Here is a 17,634-nt window from a genome sequence, read left to right as displayed (position 1 = left end):
GATCCTGGGAGGCTGAGGCTGTAGTGAGCCACGATCACACCACTGCACTCCAGCCTGAGTGACAGCCTGTCTCAAAAAAATAAAAATTAAAAAAAAATTTTTAATTGGGTATATCAAATGTATAAATGTTTACAATCTTTCAACTACCAACAGTTATAAATGACATTAATTCATTAGGGGAATTTAATGTTATATGCATATTAAATGGCCTTATGAACAAGTGAAAGTGGTTGCTCATTTTATGTAACAAAAGCAACATTTTAGGAGAAGCAGAGCAGAAAGAGCCTGGAATCTTGTTGGCAGAGTGGAGCCTTTGTACCACAATTGAACCCTCTCCCCTTGCACTTCTGGGATGGGAGAATAATTAAACATCTTCTTTTAGGCCATTATGAGTGGGGTTTTCTGCTATTTGCAGCTGAACGTGTTCCTGATGAATTAAAATGTAGCATTGACCCACAGTAGCCTACTGGAAGGGGATGGAGCAGAAAGGTGATGCTGGAAGTGAATCGGATGAACATCTGGCAGGCATCTACTGTGGCAGCAGGGTGTACAAGGTTGCTGGAGAGCCAGATGAACAGGACAGAGGAGCTCATGTTCCGGAGAGGGGATGAGTGATAAACCAGGGGTTATGAGATGTGAAAGTGCTGCCATAGAGGGCTTCAACCACAGCCTAGAGGAGGGGAAATAAGAGGCTCTGAAATCGGCCTGAGGAGTTACAGAAGGCTTTCCAGAAGAGGGGCCACTTGGGTTGTCTTCAGAGAGAGAGATGAGAAGGTAGGGATGTTCCAGGAAGAGGCAAAGCTTGTGCAAAGGCATGGAGGAGAGGAACAGTACGGTGCACTGGAGGAATAGTTTTGTGTGACTCCATGTACACAGTACACAACAGTGGTACTGAAGTGCTGATTTAAAACGCAGAGTTCACGGACTCACCACCAAGGAGTCTGACCCATCAGGCAGGGAGGACAGAGCTAAGGAAGCTGCATTTTATTTATATATTTGTTTTTGAGACAGAGTCTCGCTCTGTCACCCAGGCTGGAGTGCAATGGTGCGATCTTGGCTCACTGCAACCTCTGCCTCCCAGGTTCAAGCCATTCTCCTGCCTCAGCCTCCTGAGTAGCTGGGACTCCAGGCACACGCTGTCACACCTGGCTAATTTTTTTTGTATTTTAGTAGAGATGGGGTTTCACCATGTTGCCCAGGCTGGTCTCGAACTCCTGAGCTCAGGCAATCCAGCCCCTCTTGGCCTCCCAAAGTGCTAGGATTACAGGCGTGAGCCACCTCGCCCTGGCCAGGAAGCTGCATTTTAACATGTATCCAGTGCTCCCAGTCCATGCTTTAAAGGCATGCTGGTGTCTTGTTCAAGGGTTTGAACTTGAGAGTCAAAACTTGAGTTTGAAGCTGACCCTGCCACTTACTTTGGGCAAGTTTCCTAACCTTTTAAGCCTCAATTTCCTCATCTGTTGCTGTGAGGCTTACATGGGAAGTAATGTACCTAGCACAATGCCTGGCACACAAATAGCAGCTCAATAAACGGTTGCCATTAGGATGATTTGGGTAAATGGTATGTGATGACCCAAGAAAAGTAAACAGAGATGGGATCGTTCAGAAGCTTAAGGGTTAAGCTAAGGAGTTTATCATGTAAGCTATGAAAATCATTGTAGGTCACAGCATGATGCGATTAGATTTGAATTTTAGAGAGGTTCCTGTGACAGCGGGTGGAATATGGTCTGGAAGGAGGCCTGCCTCAAGAAGCTGCAGCAGCAATCCAAGCAGGGAGCATGGTAAGGGCCTGATTTAAGGCAGCAGACATGAGACTGGGGGGGTACGGTGGGGAGTGGGGACAGGGTGGGGATGGTGGGAGATATTAAACAGGTAAAATCTATAATGACTGACAAATGAGAGTGTGGGGCCATGGAAAGTGAAAGGGAAGCAGGCCAGGTGTGGTGGCTCAGGCTTGTAATCTCACCACTTTGAGGCTGAGGGAGCGGATCACCTGAGGTTAGAAGTTGGAGACCAGCCTGGCCAACCTGAAACCCCGTCTCTACTAAAAATACAAAAATTAGCCAGGCGTGGTGGCAGGTGCCTGTAATCCCAGCTACGACGGAGGCTGAAGTGGGGGAATTGCTTGAACCTGGGAGGTGGAGGTTGCAGCGAGCAGAGATCGCCCCACTGCACTCCAGCCTGGGCAACAGAGAGAGACTCCATCTCATGAAAAAAAGGGCTAGACTGAGCAGCTGAGTGAACTATGATAACATTCGTTGAGATGGAGAGTAAGTTGTTGACATCCAAACAGTGTGTGCAGTCATGCCTGGCCCAGCATTTAAAACAGTTCCCAGCCCTGGTAGGTACAAGTTGGCTCAATGCTTCAGAACAATTTCTTTGGAGAAATGAGGAAGAAGTTGGTCTGCCCTGGGTTGATAAGGTAATGGGAATGAAAGTGGTATGGGCAAGGGCAGTGTGTTCTTTCCAGAAGCTTCCTGAGAGGGGAGGAGAGATTGATAGGAGCTGGAATAGGATATGGGGTCAAGGTGGAGGTTTCTTCCTGAGATGACAAGCCAGGGGTGTTTGGAGGGAAAAGCTAGTAGAGAAGCTAAAGGCGTAGTAGAGGAGGTGAGTTAGCAGGATCCTGGAATAGCAAGCGGTTGGTAAATACAGATGGAGAGCTGAGCAGCAGGTAGCAGGGTGAGAGCTGCTTCCACGTGTACAGATGGATGTTAGCGGACTCCCTCCCCACTCCTGACCGCCTGACTTCTCAGTGAATGCCTCCTATGCTGAGAGGTATCAATAGAACATTTCAGGAGGGGTTAGAAACTTGGACTAGTAGACACAGACAATGGGAGAAGGCACTGAGAGATGCTGATTGCTGAGCAGTGCTGAGAGCCAGCTGGGGTCATCTTTCTCCAGCTTGCTCAGTGGCTGCGCTGAAGGAACAGGTATTGATTTACAACTGATCCATGTCGGTATCTGGCAGGTGAAATGAAAGGCCAGATTTTACAACAGCATTGGGGGCCGAGGCCAGAAAGTGTTTGATTAAGTGATGCACCAAAGACAACGGTGAGGATACTGATAAGAGTAATCACAGCATATCAAAATAGGAATGCCTGTAATCCCAGCACTTTGGGAGGTGAAGGTGGTAAACTGCTTGAGGTCAGGAGTTCGAGACCAGGCTAGTCAACATGGCGAAACTCTGTCTCTACAAAAAATTAACCAGGCATGGTGGAGGGCGCCTGTAATCCCAGCTACTCGGGAGGCTGAGACAGGAGAATCACTCAAACCGGGGAGGCAGAGGTTGCAGTGAACCGAGATTGCACCACTACACTCCAGTCAGGGCGACAGAGCCGGATTCCATCTCAAAAAAAAAAAAGGAAAGTGTAAGCCCCACATCCTTTGATTGTCTTGATTAAAACCATGAACCCAGCAAGTCACAAACTACTATAAGATTTGATTAGAAGTGTGGGCAGGGAAGAAGTTTATTGACACTAACACAAGTGCTTTTTAGAATACACAGCTCTCAGTTGTCACTGGAAAGATGAGGGAGAAAACTGATATTTACAAGTAAGTTATAGTGGCGGGCATGCACATACATACAAAAGCACACTAATCAGGTTGGTTAAGGTCTGTGTAAGTTAGATATTTACCCATTTTGTATTATGTCTTCATGAAATTGAGTTTCTAGCAGGTCTGCTTGCTATGATAATTTGCCTTTTAAATGGAGATTATCTTAATAGAATGTAGTACTTAACCTCAAAGACAGGATTACTACAAAGCCTGTTTTTTCATGTTTGTTGTGAGAACCTCAATTTACTGTATATTATAGAATATTGCATTTGTTAGATGTTTAAGAATTGGGTTTATCTAGATTATAATAATCATCACAGTGCCCATGTGTATAGTTCGCCAATGCTGACCTCATTAAACTCATTGTTTTTTTTTTGTTTTTTTAGATGGAGTCTCACTCTGTCGCCCAAGCTGGAGTACAGTGGTGCAATCTCAGCTCCCTCCAACCTCCACCACTCAGGTTCAAGTGATTCTCCTGCCTAAGCCTCCCAAGTAGCTGGGATTACCCACCACCACACCTGACTTATTTTATGTATTTTTAGTAGATGGAGTTTCAACATGTTTGCCAGGCTGGTCTCCAACTCCTGACCTCAGGTGATCCACCTGCCTTGGCCTCCCAAAGTGCTGGCATTACAGGCGTGAGCCACCATGCCTGGCGTCATTCCATAACTCTATCATTTTATAGTGGCATCAATTCACTTGCTTTTCAGAGAGCACCAAAACACTTTGTCTTTGCTTTCTCTCTACAGGCCTATTTGACCAAAATAAACTCGCTGTGTAAAATACAACACAGCGAGTTGTATGTTTCTTTGTCAACAAAGGCATGTTTCTTTGTCAACAACAATGAACATTTATTGACTACTTTTTTTTTTTGAGGCAGAGTCTTGCTCTGTCACCAGGCTAGAGTGCAGTGGTGCAATCTCGGCTCACTGCAACCTCTGCCTCCTGGGTTAAAGCGATTCTTCCGCCTCAGCCTCCCGAGTAGCTAGGACCACAGGGGTGTGCCACCATGCCCGGCTAATTTTTTTTTTGTATTTTTAGTAGAGATGGGGTTTCACTGTATTGGCCAGGATGGACTCGATCTGTTGACCTCATGAACTGCCTGCCTCGGCCTCCCAAAGTGCTGGAATTACAGGCGTGAGCCACCGCACCCGGCCTATTGACTACTTTTTAAATGCCAGGCACTGTGCTAAGCACCTTTTCATCAGCCCTGTGAGGTACGTACAACAATTATCCATCTCTTACAGATGAGGCTGAGTAACTTTTCCAATAATACTCTCTAGTAAATTGCATTAAAGAACTGTTTGCCTTGGAGAAGTGGAGAAGTAAAAGCTATGAGGGACAGACAGCCACAATAATTACCTTCAAATGTCTGAGTAGATTTTTATTTTTAATTTTTTAATTTTTTTTTTATGCAGAGTTTCACTCTGTCGCCCCAGGCTGGAGGCAATGGCGCGATCTCGGCTCACTGCAACCTCTGCCTCCTGGGTTCAAGTGATTCTCCTGACTCAGCCTCCCGAGTAGCTGGGATTACAGGTATGCACCACCATGCCTGGCTAAATATCTGAGTAGATTCTTTGTATTGGAGTGAGTAGCTCCTTGAGTCATAGCACCAAGAGGTAAGAACCTAGGGGTGAAAGTGACAAAGAGAACATCCAAAATGAAAGAGATTTTTCTAGTAAGATGTAACGTTGGAGAAGGAATTTAAGTACTGGATAGGGATTAAAATAGACAGCTTTTGAGGGCATCTATCAACTGAGTCTACTATTCTCTTCCTTCTCTATTCTCCACTTGCTTTCAAGTCATCACATATACCGGTGCATTCATTCTTTTTTCCCATTCAATAAACATTTACTGACCTGCACTGTCCAATACAGCAGTCACTATCCACATGTGGCTATTTAAATAAATTTATTTATTATTATTTTTTTATTTTTTATTTTTATTTTTTTTTGAGACGGAGTTTCGCTCGTTACCCAGGTTGGAGTGCAATGGCGCCATCTCGGCTCACTGCTATTTATTTATTTTTGAGATGGAGTCTTGCACTGTTGCCCAGGCTGGAGTGCAACGGTGCAATCTCGGCTCACTGCAACCTCCACCTCCCAGGTTCAAGTGACTCTCCTGCCTCAGCCTCCTGAGTAGCTGGGATTACAGGCGCGCGCCACCACGTCCAGCTAATTTTTGTATTTTTTAGTAGAGACGGGGTTTCACCATGTTGGCCAGGATGGTCTCGATCTCTTGACCTCGTGATCCGCCCGCCTCGGCCTCCCAAAGTTCTGGGATTACAGGCGTGAGCCACCGCGCCCGGCCTGGGGTGCTCTTTTTAAAAAGTGCAGGTTCCCTGACTCCCAATTTGACACTCCGTGGGCGGGGCCTGGGAACCTACGTTTTTAACAAGATCCCCGTCCCCGCTCCAGCAATTCTTTTCCGTTCACTAAACAAGGTTCAGAAACAGCTGGTCCGCGCCGCATAGTTCTCTTTATTCTGCTTTCCCTCGCCGTTCCCTTGCCTTTGACCTCACTACGGATCGTGGTTGGAGGCCGCGCTGCGTAACCTCGGGCCAGCCTCTCCAAGCCTCAGTTTCCCCGTGTGTAAAATGCGGAGCCCGAGCCCGTGGCGCGGCTGCCCGGCGGCCCCGCAAGTCAGCCGCCTGGCGCACAGAGGGCGCTACCCCAGCGAGGCCCCCGCCAAGCCGCCCGGGGTCCCGCCCCTCTCGGCCAGCCCGGGCTGCCTACCCTCGCAGATCTGCTCCCACAGATTCTTGCCCGACGGCTCGGCGACCTGCCATGGCGAGATAGGCAGCTCGCGGGACCCGAGAGACAAGTTATGCACCAGCGTCCGAGTGAACGACGAGTTTGCAGAGCTGCTGGGCTTGTGCTGAACATTGTAGCTGGGGACCTGCCGCGGTGCTGCCATGGCCACGGTTTCCAAGGTAACCGCGTTCGCCGGAAGGCCGCGACCCGGACGAAGCCGGAACCGGAGAGGGTGGGCCAGCGACTCTAAGTGGACTTCCGGGTCACGGCGGAGAGGGTTCTCACGTGGAGGCGGGGAAGTTTGGCCCACCGGTGAGTGCCAAGGCGCGTTTCAGGCGGGCGGGCTCGGTGTTTGCCCCTGGGGAAGTGCTCCCCGAAGAAGAGAGGGAAAAGCTGACCACCCACATTCCCAAATCCGACCCCTCCAGTTGGTGTGCGCCCGCCCCGGCCTGAGGCCGCAGCCTCCAGGAAGTTTTCCCGCCTTGGAGCCGGGCCTGGGACCCCACGTAGTCCCTCCCCGTCTATTGCTGCGGAGACTTTGGCGCATGGAATCCCTGGAGGCGCAGACCTCACTTCCTGGCTCCCGCGCGTCCTACTGGTAATCCTGCGGGGGAGTGGGGTGTTACTGCACAGGCTTTGGAGTCTTTTGGGCGGAATTCGAATCTTGGTTTTCCACTTGGTGGTTTTGGAACCTAGGGCAAGTGAATCGTTAAAGTCTCTGGAGCTTGTAAGGTCGGGTATTCACTGTGATCCTCACATGGCTGCCGCGGGAATTTAAAAGCACTTTTGGAGAAAACGTTTGTGTTTGCAGGAGAGGCACTGTAATGTTTTTTTCCTATCTCCTTGAAAGAGTGAATGCATTTGGTCGCGGAGCTAGAGAGGAGGATGCAATAATTTTCTAAGTGGCAGAGATGGGGAGAGAAGGGGATTAAGGGGTTGACCCGCAACCTCCAGGTGGATTCTTTGTTCTTAACAGACCTCTTGGCCACTGCCCTATTCAGAAGTCGTCTTGGCTTTCTTGACTACACTCTTTACAGGTTTGCACCTTCTCCTTGGCAAGCCCCTTTTCCTCTGCCCGCTTATTTAAATGCCAATACAATAGTCCTGCTCTCCCCTTATCTGCGGTCACTACGTTTCTAAACACCCTGTGGATACCTGAAACCACAAATAGTACTGAACCCTAAATATATTTTTTTCCTTTGTATACTACCTATGACAAAGTTTATAAATTAGGCACAGTAGGGCTGGGCCTGATGGCTCACGCCTGTATTCCTAGCACTTTTGGAGGCCGAGGCAGGCGGATCACCTGAGGCCAGGAGTTGGAGACCAGCCTGGCCAACATAGTGAAACCCCGTCCCTACTAAAAATACAAAAATTAGCCGAGCCTGTAGTATATGCCTGTAATCCGAGCTATTTGGGAGGCTGAGGCGTGAGAATTGCTTGAACCTGGGAGGTCGAGGTCGCAGTGAGCCGAGATCATGCCACTGCACTCCAGCCTGGGCAACAGAGTGAGACCTTATCTCAAAAAAAGTTAGGTACAAGAAAAGATTACCAACGATCTAGCTAGTAATAAAACAGAACAGTTACAGTATATTGGAATAAAAGTTACATGCATGTGGTCTCCCTCTCAAAATATCTTCTGCTGTACTGTGCTCACCTATTTGGGGACCAGGGTTAACCAGGGGCAACTGAAACCTGGGAAGGGAAACTGGGATTGGAGGCACTGTTGAGGAACATTAAGTTTACCCTGCCCCCATGACTCCTTTGTGGAGGATGCTTGTAGTTTGTAATTAGTCGTAGGCAGGCAACAGCTGCCTGCTTGGTATACGCCTGTGTTATGGGTATATTGAAAACACCTGTGTGTTAATACGGATCATCTGTAAAAGAGCAAATAAATAAGCGGATGGATCTCTGCCTAGGGCTTTCAGTCCTGGGGAGCTGCAAGCGTCGCAGACTCTCAGGCTGTTGGTCCCCAGAGTAGACCCACTCTGTTGTCTGTCTGGGTCACTGCCTCTCACTGCCTTCCAACACCTTCAGCCCGTCCTGGGTGGGAGTCTCCTGGCCGAGCTGGTTCTTAGTAAGGGACTACCGTATTTCTTGAGGTCTTGTCTCAGGCTTGGTCTGTTCAAGGCTTAATCACCACCCATATCTTCCTAAATTTATGTCACCCCTGCCACCCAAACACCTCATCCATATATTCATCTGTCCTGTGAACATCTCCAAAGCATCTGTCCAATCAAGCCTCTCCCCTCAGCCCTTCAGCCACTTGCCTTCAGTACCTTTGTCTTAGGGATTAATACCACCATCCTGCAGTTATTCTTCAGAAATTTTCCTGACAGCTGGTAGGACTGGTTACATAACCTCCACCACCCTGACCTTACCAGTGTCCTTGCTTTTATCACCTGTATCATTGTTATTACACCTCATTCCCTCCTACACCTACTTGCTTCTTTATGGGTGATGTTTTACCTTGTTCATCTCTGCATCTCTAGCACGTATTCATTCAGTGAGTATTTATTGAGCACCTGCTATGTGCCAGGCACTGAGTAGGACACTGGAAATAAACCAGGAAACAGGATAGACAGGAATGAATGAGTGAGTGTAGTTATTCCTTTGACTCTCCAGGTGCTCCTGGAGTGGGTTATGAATGAACTTGACCTGTAGCTCAGGCCTGGCCTGGCTCTTTGAAGCTGCTAAGAGTGAGCCAGCTCCAGTGTGGACCCTCTAGGTTCTGAAGCTGAGGAGGGCTGCAGGATGGAGAAGCTTTTCCTTTCTCTCCCATAATCCTAACCTCCTGTCAGGGGATATTTTGCTTCTAGATTCTGGGAATGTCTAGGGCAGGGAGCAGCAAGAACTCGGCTGGGGACTGGAGTGAGAGAAGTGGCCCAGCTGGACTGAAGGGTATTGAGGACCCCAGCCCATTCTCACAGGTGCTTCCATGACATCTGTCCAAGACAAGCTGGGTACCCTCGGTACTCTGTATCATTGTGACTCACTCAGTGTAGGCAACAACTTGAAATTTTAAAAACAGTGAAACTAGGTCAGGCACAGTGGCTCATGCCTGTAATCCCAGCACTTTGGGAGGTTGACACAGGTGGTCACTTGAGGTTAGGAGTTCGAGACCAGCCTGGCCAACATGGTGAAATCCCGTCTCTACTAAAAAAGAAAGAAAAGCATAGCTGGGCATGATCGCAGGTGCCTGTTATCCCAGCTACTCAGGGAAGGCTGAGGCAGGAGAATCACTTGAACCCAGGAGGCGGAGGTTGCAGTGAGCCTTGATCGCGCCACTGCACTCCAGCCTGGGTGACAGAGCAAGACTCTATCTCGAAAAAAGAAAAAGTGAATTAACAATGTACCAAGCACTTTCCATGGATTATCTCATTTATTCTTCCAACACCCCTTTGAGGAATCACGTGTTCCCCCGTTTTCCAGATGGAGCAATCGAGGCTCAGGGAGGTTAGCTGATTTACTTAAGGTGAGAGAGCCATTAGGTTTGAACCTAGGGCTATCTGGATTTAAAATTTATGCTTTTTCTATTGTATTTCTTTTTTTTGTTCTAAAGGAATCATGTCTATTTTCCCTATCCCCTAACACTTAGACCACCCACTCACAGAAACATGGTTCTTGGCAATTGCTTAGTAGAATTGAACACAGGATGGCTTGGTGTAGGGGTAACTTGTACCGTTTCTTTTTTCAGGAATGATCACCAAGACACACAAAGTAGACCTGTTCGCTGGGCTCCCAGAGAAGAAGAAGAAGAAGAAGAAGAAGAAAGTGGTCAAAGAACCAGAGACTCAGCGCTCAGTTTTAAACAATGAAGATTACTTTGCTGATGTTTCTCCTATAAGAGCCACATCCCCCTGTAAGAGTTTGGCCCACGGGCAGGCACCTGAGATGCCTCTAGTGAAGAAAAAGAAGAAAAAGAAGAGCGTCAGCACGCTTTGTGAGGAGCAAGTAGAATCTGAGACCATGCTGCGTGCCAGGCGGACAGAGAAGTCCTGCAACCCCAGGAAGCAGGTACTTGGCCACTTAGAGTTTGTCAGTGGAGAGAAGAAAAAGAAGAAGTCACCTCTGGCCGTGTCCCATGCGTCTGGGCTGAAAACCTCCCCAGACCCCAGACAGGGTAAGGAGGAAACCAGATTTGGCAAGAAGCTTAAAAAACACAAGAAGGAAAAAAAGGGGGCCCAGGACCCCACAGCCTTCTCAGTCCAGGACCCTTGGGTCTGTGAGGCCGGGGATGCTGGGGACACTTGCTCAGTGGGGAAGGAGGGTGAGGAACAGGCAGCCGTGGGGCAGAAACGGAAGCAGAAGAGCCCCAGGGAACACAGTGAGAAAGTGAAGAAGAAAAAAAAAATCCACCAGGAGGGAGAGGCCCTCCCAGGCCACTCTCAGCCCTCCAGGTCCATGGAGAGCAGCCCTAGGAAAGGAAGGAAAAAGAAGGCAGTCAAAGTTGAGGCTCCGGAATACAACCCCATAGGAGATGGCCCAAAGGCCTCCGTGAAGAAAAAGATGAAGCCCAAGAAGAAGGTAGAGCAGCCAGTCATCGAGGAGCCAGCTCTGAAAAGGAAGAAAAAGAAGAGCAAAGAGAGTAAGGTAGCAGGAGACCCTTGGAAGGAGGTAGGTTTTCCTTCAGAAATGGACTCTGCCATGGGAGAATTAAGGCTGGGGTTTGGGAGGGGTGTGTATGCACGTGTGTGCGTGTTTGCACGTGCATGAGTAGTCATACTTTTAGTTGCCAGAACCCTGGTTGATTTCAGCCAGAATAGGGAGTTTATTGCATGCAATCGGAAAGGTTATGGTTAAACTAGCTTCAGATATGGCTGGATCCAGGGGTTTATGCAGTATCGTTGATAATTATAGGTATCCTTTGCTACTGAAACCACCCAGGTTGTCCCTCTCTGCAGTTGGGGTCTGATGAATTCAGAGGAATCCCTTGCTTTCAGATCTCTTGCCACTTGCTATCCAAAACTCAGGAACCAAGTTAGGTGAGATAGCGTCGTATCTGTAGCTATCTGAGTACCATCAGAGTTCAGTAGACACAGCTTGTAAATCAAATAGATTTGGGTAGCAGGAGATGCCTGTATGAGATTTCCTCGGCTCTGGGCTTTGTATTTTCCCCCTCCCCCCTCCTCCCTGCCCCCTGCCCCTGTCCCCTGGGTTAGATGTGGGTTAGAATCCTCAGTCCCTGAGCCAAAGGGTAACCTCGTAGTTCCTTTCCCTGTCTGAGCTTCAGTTTCTTCATCCGTCAGATAGGTTAGTACCATGTTTTGGGGAAGAATTCTGGAAGAGAATGGATGGGAAGGGCTTTGCTGACTGTGAGATGTTTCTAGGTGGCAAGGCCGAGGCTGATGCCGTGGTCTGAGGTCTTTTCTGGACTTTGTCATGATCTCACCCTGGCTGGGTGCAGGGGCAGAGGACATTCATCGTGAACTTGAACCTTACCCAGCTCTGCCCTCTCCTGCAGGACGCAGACACGGACTTAGAGGTGGTGTTGGAAAAGAAAGGCAACATGGACGAGGCGCACATAGACCAGGTACAGCCCGGACCCTCCTCAGGCCCTTCTGCTGCCTCCTGCCACCCCCTGGAGTCTCACTTGCCGCCTGCCAGGCCGGCTCCATGATCCTGGTCTCAGGGGCACCAGGGACTCCGAGGCCTCTGGGCCAGCCGTCAACACACACCTCTCAGGCAGGGAGTGCATGCCCTCCCCATTATCATGCTGGGGGCCTGCCGCTGGCTGCCGTGGCTGTGGCCGAGAGGCCAATTGGCCATTCCCACTTGCTGCAGGATGTGGGGAGTGTGTCCCTAACACTCTGCAGCTGAGCAGGTGACACATGCTCAGCCAGGTCCACAGGCTGCCACCCCCTGGGCTAATTCAGGAGCATTTAGAGGAGAAGTTTTGTTGTGAATCAGCTTCCGCTTCTGTCATGCCTGGATCCCCTGGCAAAGGCATCCCGTGTGGGAAGTGGACTTTCTGGCCTGGCAGGACATAGGGATATCCATATAGGCCTGGTGTTAGACAGTTACTGATCGGGGGACCTGGGTGGGTACTAACCTCACCGACCCTCATTTTTCCCCTCTGTGAAGTAGGGATCATGACAGCATGGACCCTCACAGGTTGCTGTGAAGACCAAATGAGGTCATGTTTGTGAGGCGGTCAGCAGTGGCCGGCCTCATATCTGTGCTTAATAAATGGCAGCAGTTACTTGCTGAATTGGTGCTCCAGTGGCGGCCTTGGGCCATACTAGCAACCATGTATAAGATGGAACTACTGTGTGCCAGGTGCTTTACTAAGTACTTTCCGTTGATATTTCTGTTTTTCTTTACGCTTTAAGGTAGCTGATAGGTCCATTTATTGTGGATAAATAGACCAGAAATGTTGAGTGACTTACCCAAGGTCACACAGCTAGTTAATGGCAGTGCTGGGATTCAAACTTGCCTCTGGACAGGCATGGTGGCCCACACCTGTAATCCTAGCACTTTGGGAGGCCAAGGCGGATGGATCATTTGAGGCCAGGAGTTCGAGACCACCATGGCGAAACCACCTCTACTAAAAATACAAAAATTAGCCAGGTGCAGTGGCGTACGCCTGTAGTCCCAGCTACATGAGAGGCTTAGGCAGAAGAATAACTTGAGTCTGGGAGGCAGAGGTTGTGGAGCCAAGATTGCATCACTGCACACCAGCCTGGGCGACAGAGCAAGACTCTGTCTCAATAAATAAATACATAAATACAAAGCAGCCTCTGCCTGACTCTACAGCCTGTTTTCTTTGTAGAAAACACTTTTTATCATCACGAAAGTTAACTATGGTGTGTCCTCTGCACAAGAAGGCATTGCTTTGGCATTGAGTTTGGGGAAGGTCTCCACGTCACATGGCTATTAAACTGTTCTAACGGTGAAGGGGGTTGAGGTTCAGTTTCTAGGAAAATTCATTCTTAAGAAACCCTGGCTAAAGAGGATAAATGAGCCTGCCCAGTGTAGGCCAAGGGACCGCAGCCCTCGAGATGCTAAGAGGATACTTTTGACACCAGCTTCCCATCGTTGGTAGCACAGTCAGGCTGCGTTAGTTCTTCCCATGTGCTGTTCCCCCGGCCCGTCTCTGTCCTGGTTTGTAAGCCTGAAGAAGACCTCTGTGTCTCACGGCGCTCTTCTTTCATCCTCCTTGCGCAGGTGAGGCGAAAGGCCTTGCAGGAAGAGATTGATCGCGAGTCAGGCAAAACGGAAGCTTCTGAAACCAGGAAGTTGACGGTAAGTTCAGGGCTAGGGCTCTGTGGGGAGGTGGCCCGCTCGGCCTCCCCTCGCCTCCAGCATGGGGAGTGGAGCAGGGGAACCCAGTGCGTCCAGGCCCCAGAGGCAGCCCCAGCCTGCAGTTGGCTCCCTCCACAACAGAACTTGTCCTAAGCTAATTTCCTTCCTTCTGAAGAGGCACTTGCCTCCCTTCTGGAGAGCTGGATCCATGAGATAAGCTGTCTGAACTTTTATCTCAGCCCTGGACTGGTGGGGTGTCCCAGGGATTAGTCACCGAGGACACATTCCAGCAAGCTCTTGCCAGCAGTGGACAGTGCCCTTAGAGGGCTGCTAGGAACAGGGGCAGGAGGCAGAGGCGAGGGGGTGGTAGCGGCCTTTGTCAGATGCACTTTGACTGGGAAACGTCCAAGCCAGGCCTGAGGTGATCTCTCGGGAGGGAGGAGGGTGCAAGGATCATGAGGCTGGAGAGCGCGAGGCTGGCAGGCTGGGGCCGTGGCGGGGTTCAGTGGGGCTGTGTGCTGGGTGCTGGACATGGAGCAGATGAAGCCCATGCGATCCCCATTGTCGTGCTCACTGTCTAGAGGCCAGAGGAGGGTGATGGGGCAGGGAAATGGTTAGCAAACAGGAAAAGGAAGATTAGTTCAGGTGGCAGTAGGCCTCAGGAGAAAGAACAGTGAGCTGGAGAGAGGCTGCAGGTGGGGTCTGCCGCAGATGGGGCGAGGGCTGGGAGATGGCGATGCCTGTCCAGAGACGTTCAGGGTGCAGAGGCCCCACCCTGCAGGAGACCAGGGGAAGAGCGTTTCCATCAGGCCAGTGACCGGTGTGGAGCCCTAAGGTAAAAAAGGGCCTGGCGTGATCTGTAGGGAAGGCCAGCGGGGCGGCACTGCGGCTGGAACGAGGGATGAGAGGGCTGCAGGCCACAGGCCTTGGCCTCAGCGGCCACAGTAGAGAACTGACCTGGGGTCTGGCTGAGTGGGGGCAGCTGGAGGGCATTGACTCAACAAGCGGGAAGCCCTGGGAGAAGGTGCAGCCTGCAGACCGCAGCCTGAGGATGGCCGCAGCGGATAGAGAAAACAGCTGCGTGGTTTATTTCCGAGACACAGCTGGCGGGACTTGTTCATAGATTGGATTTTGGGGAGAGGAAAAGAAGGGTCCGGATATCCATTGAGGCTGGCCTTCAGGCTCTGTCTTTAGCTGTCAGTGCATTCAGCAGAAAAGAACAGTTGATTCAGATCAAAAGATCTGAAATCACTTCCTGGCTCTGCAGCTTTCTAGTTGGGGATTTCTGGGCAGGTGCCTTCCCCTGAGCCTCTAGTGTCCACGCCTGTAAAATGGCATGGTGGGGTATGGAGTGGGGCTTTGTTATGCGTCCTGCCTGGGGGTGCCCTTTCTCTGTATGCCACCCAGCTGAGCTAAGCCAAGCTGATGAGACACCCAGCTTGAAGAGGGAAGGCAAGAAACAAGGCAGCGTGATTTGGAGCTGATGTCCTGGGGGCCTGTCCCTGGAAGGACTTGATGGCAGGAGAGTCATCCTGGGGCACAGGTGCAGGGACGTGCCATGCCACTGAGACGTGTGGTGGTCAAGGGGCCCTCTGGGTGGGCAGCAGCCGTCGGAAGTGCTGGTTCACTCAGCTCCAGCTAGCAGTCTCCTGCTCTCCCCAGAACCTGCGTGGGGCGGTCACAGGTGGCCTCTCACTCTAGAAACTGCAGGACAGGGGAGCTGTCCTTATTTCACCATCTGGGCCACCGTGAAGCTGGGAGAATGTGTCACCAGTTCACTCAGGGCAGCTGTAGTGACAACTGGTTCCTGTTCTCCCAGGGCCAACCCGGAAATAAGTGCTGGGCTGGTATCCGGCTTGTGAGCGGAAAGTTCCAAGTTCCCAGGCAGTGTGGGGGTCAGCAGTGTGGTTGGGGTGGGGAGAGGAGTGACCGGTCACTGAGGCCTTCAGGTGTGCCATGCATCGTGCACTGGGCTTTTGGTATCAAATCCAATGTACGTCTCACTGAAGCCCTGTGAGGTGGATATTATGACCCCAGCTCAGAGATGAGGACACTGAGGCTGAGAGAGGTTAGGGGACCTGACCAGGGACACCCAGGTGAGGCTTCCTCCCGGGTCTACATGACTTCAGAGTAACAGACTTCTTGGGGGTAGGTTTCTTTCCTCTCCCACTGACCTGGGGAGAACGGGGTCTGGAGGGCTCTCCTGCATTTTCTTGCATAGCAGTGGTACAGCACTTTGGCTGGAATGGGGACCCTGAGTTCCTGGGCTACGGTGAGTCTGATTTGGCTGTTGGACCCTTTAAAACAGGGCTTCTGAGAGGCACACTTCAGATCCCCACTCAACCTCTCCCACCCTCCAACTCACCCAAATGTTAGGCTGATGCTGGGTGAGCACCTGCCCCGCTCTGCTGCTGGGCTGTGGGTTTCCTGTCTTGGGACTTGTGCCCTGTGGGGAAGTGGGAGGAGGTGTGCTGTGTAAGGACCTCCTGGGAAGTGGGGGGAGTGCACTGTGTAGGGAGTACATTGTGTAGGGAGGTGGGGGGAGTGCCCTGTGTAGGGAGGTGTAGGGAGGGCACTGTGTAGGGAGGTATGCTGTGTAGGGAGGTGGGGGGAGTGTGCTGTGTAGGGAGGTGAGAGGAGAGTGCTGTGTAGGGTGGTATGCTGTGTAGGGAGGTGAGGGGAGTATGCTGTGTAAGGAGATAAGCTGTGTAGGAAGGTGGGGGAGTACGCTGTGTAGGGAGGTGGGGGGATGATGTGTAGGGAGGTATGCTGTTTCAGGAGGTGGGAGGAGAGTGGTGTGTAGGGAGGTGGGGGGAGTGTGCTGTATAGGGAGGTGAGGGTAGTATGTTGTCTAGGGAGGGTAGGGGCTGTGCTGTGTAGGGAGGTATGGTGTGTAGGGCTGTGGGGGGAGTGTGCTGTTTAGGGAAGTGAAGGAAGTGCACTCTGTAGGGAGGTGGGGGTGCACTGTGTCAGGAGGTGTTGGTAGGGAGGTGGGGGGAGTGCACTGTGTAGGGAAATGGGGAGAGTAGGCTGAGTAGGGAGGTGTGGGGAGTGTGTTGTGTATGGAGCTGGGGGGACTGTGATGTGTAGAGGTATCCTGTGTAGGGAGGTGGAGGGAATGTGCTGTGTAGGGAGTGTGCTCTGTAGGGAGGTATGGTGTGTACAGAGGTTGGGGGAGATGCGCTGTGTAGTGAGGAATGTGCTGTGTAGGGAGGAGGGAGGGGGTGGAGGTGTGCTGTTTAGGGAGGCGTGGGGAGTGCGCTGTGTAGGGTGGTGGGGGGAGTCCGCTATGCGGGGAGTGTGCTGCATAGTGGGGTGGCGGGACTGTGATGTATAGAGAGGTATGCTGCGTAGGGAGGTGGGGAGAGAGCGCTGCGTAGGGAGGTGGGAGAGCGCTGCGTAGGGAGGTGGGGGGAGAGCGCTGCGTAGGGAGGTGGGGGGAGTCCGCTTTGCAGGGAGTGTGCTGCGTAGTGGGGTGGCGGGACTGTGATGTATAGGGAGGTGGGGGGAGAGCAATAGGGAGGTGGGGGGAGAGCACTGCGTAGGGAGGTGGGGGGAGAGCGCTGCGTAGGGAGGTGGGGGGAGTCCGCTGTGCAGGGAGTGTGCTGCGTAGTGGGGTGGCGGGACTGTGATGTATAGGGAGGTGGGGGGGAGAGCGCTGCGTAGGGAGGTGGGGGGAGAGCGCTGCGTAGGGAGGTGGGGGGAGTCCGCTGTGCAGGGAGTGTGCTGCGTAGTGGGTTGGCGGGACTGTGATGTATAGGGAGGTATGCTGTGTAGGAAGGTTGGGCGAGTCCGCTGTGCGGGGAGTGTGCTGCGTAGTGGGGTGGCGGGACTGTGATGTATAGGGAGGTATGCTGTGTAGGGAGGTGGGAGAAGAGCACTGCGTAGGGAGGTAGGGAGGTAGGGAGAGAGCGCTGCGTAGGGAGGTGGGAGAGCGCTGCGTAGGGTGGTGGGGGAGGGCGCTGTGAGGGGAGTGTGCTTCATAGTGGGGTGGCGGGACTGTGATGTATAGAGAGGTATGCTGTGTAGGGAGGTCGGAGAAGAGCGCTGCGTAGGGAGGTGGGGAGAGAGCACTGCG

General features: G+C 51.5%; 2 protein-coding genes and 1 long non-coding RNA gene across 13 annotated transcripts in view; 2 read left to right on the top strand and 1 right to left on the bottom strand.

Annotated features, from left to right (window-relative positions):
* The window catches only part of IQCK (IQ motif containing K), a 145,129-nt gene extending 138,553 nt beyond the window's left edge, over positions 1–6,576 (bottom strand). Inside the window, exon 1 of one of the 2 annotated variants that reach the window (XM_012464676.3) lies at positions 6,294–6,576. In XM_012464676.3, coding sequence (XP_012320099.2) covers positions 6,294–6,474 — 181 coding nt within the window. In that variant the 5' untranslated portion in view covers positions 6,475–6,576. The remainder of the gene's footprint in view (positions 1–6,293) is intronic. The other variant, XM_064362552.1, reaches the window with a different exon arrangement.
* On the top strand, positions 1,705–5,565 carry LOC135269037 (uncharacterized). Of its 2 annotated transcripts, none has more exons than XR_010337371.1 (4): positions 1,705–1,781; positions 3,945–4,018; positions 4,603–4,775; positions 4,977–5,565. It is a non-coding gene; the product is annotated as an uncharacterized LOC135269037 (long non-coding RNA). The 2 variants fall into 2 exon arrangements; XR_010337370.1 differs by having other exon boundaries at positions 4,600–4,775.
* The window catches only part of KNOP1 (lysine rich nucleolar protein 1), a 65,352-nt gene continuing 54,092 nt past the window's right edge, over positions 6,375–17,634 (top strand). For 4 of the 9 annotated variants that reach the window (XM_064362548.1, XM_064362546.1, XM_064362550.1 and 1 more), the window contains exons 1-4: positions 6,376–6,623; positions 10,009–10,928; positions 11,776–11,844; positions 13,479–13,556. In XM_064362548.1, coding sequence (XP_064218618.1) covers positions 6,473–6,623; positions 10,009–10,928; positions 11,776–11,844; positions 13,479–13,556 — 1,218 coding nt within the window. In that variant the 5' untranslated portion in view covers positions 6,376–6,472. Of the gene's footprint in view, positions 6,624–10,008; positions 10,929–11,775; positions 11,845–13,478; positions 13,557–17,634 lie in introns of all 9 variants that reach the window. The other 5 variants (XM_064362551.1, XM_021672315.2, XM_064362547.1 and 2 more) reach the window with 4 other exon arrangements.

This window comes from Aotus nancymaae, unplaced genomic scaffold, assembly GCF_030222135.1.
Source record: "Aotus nancymaae isolate 86718 unplaced genomic scaffold, 86718_ANA_hifiasm-v0.15.2.pri h1tg000049l, whole genome shotgun sequence".
Lineage (NCBI taxonomy): Eukaryota > Metazoa > Chordata > Mammalia > Primates > Aotidae > Aotus > Aotus nancymaae.
This window is presented reverse-complemented; position numbering and strand designations above follow the sequence as displayed.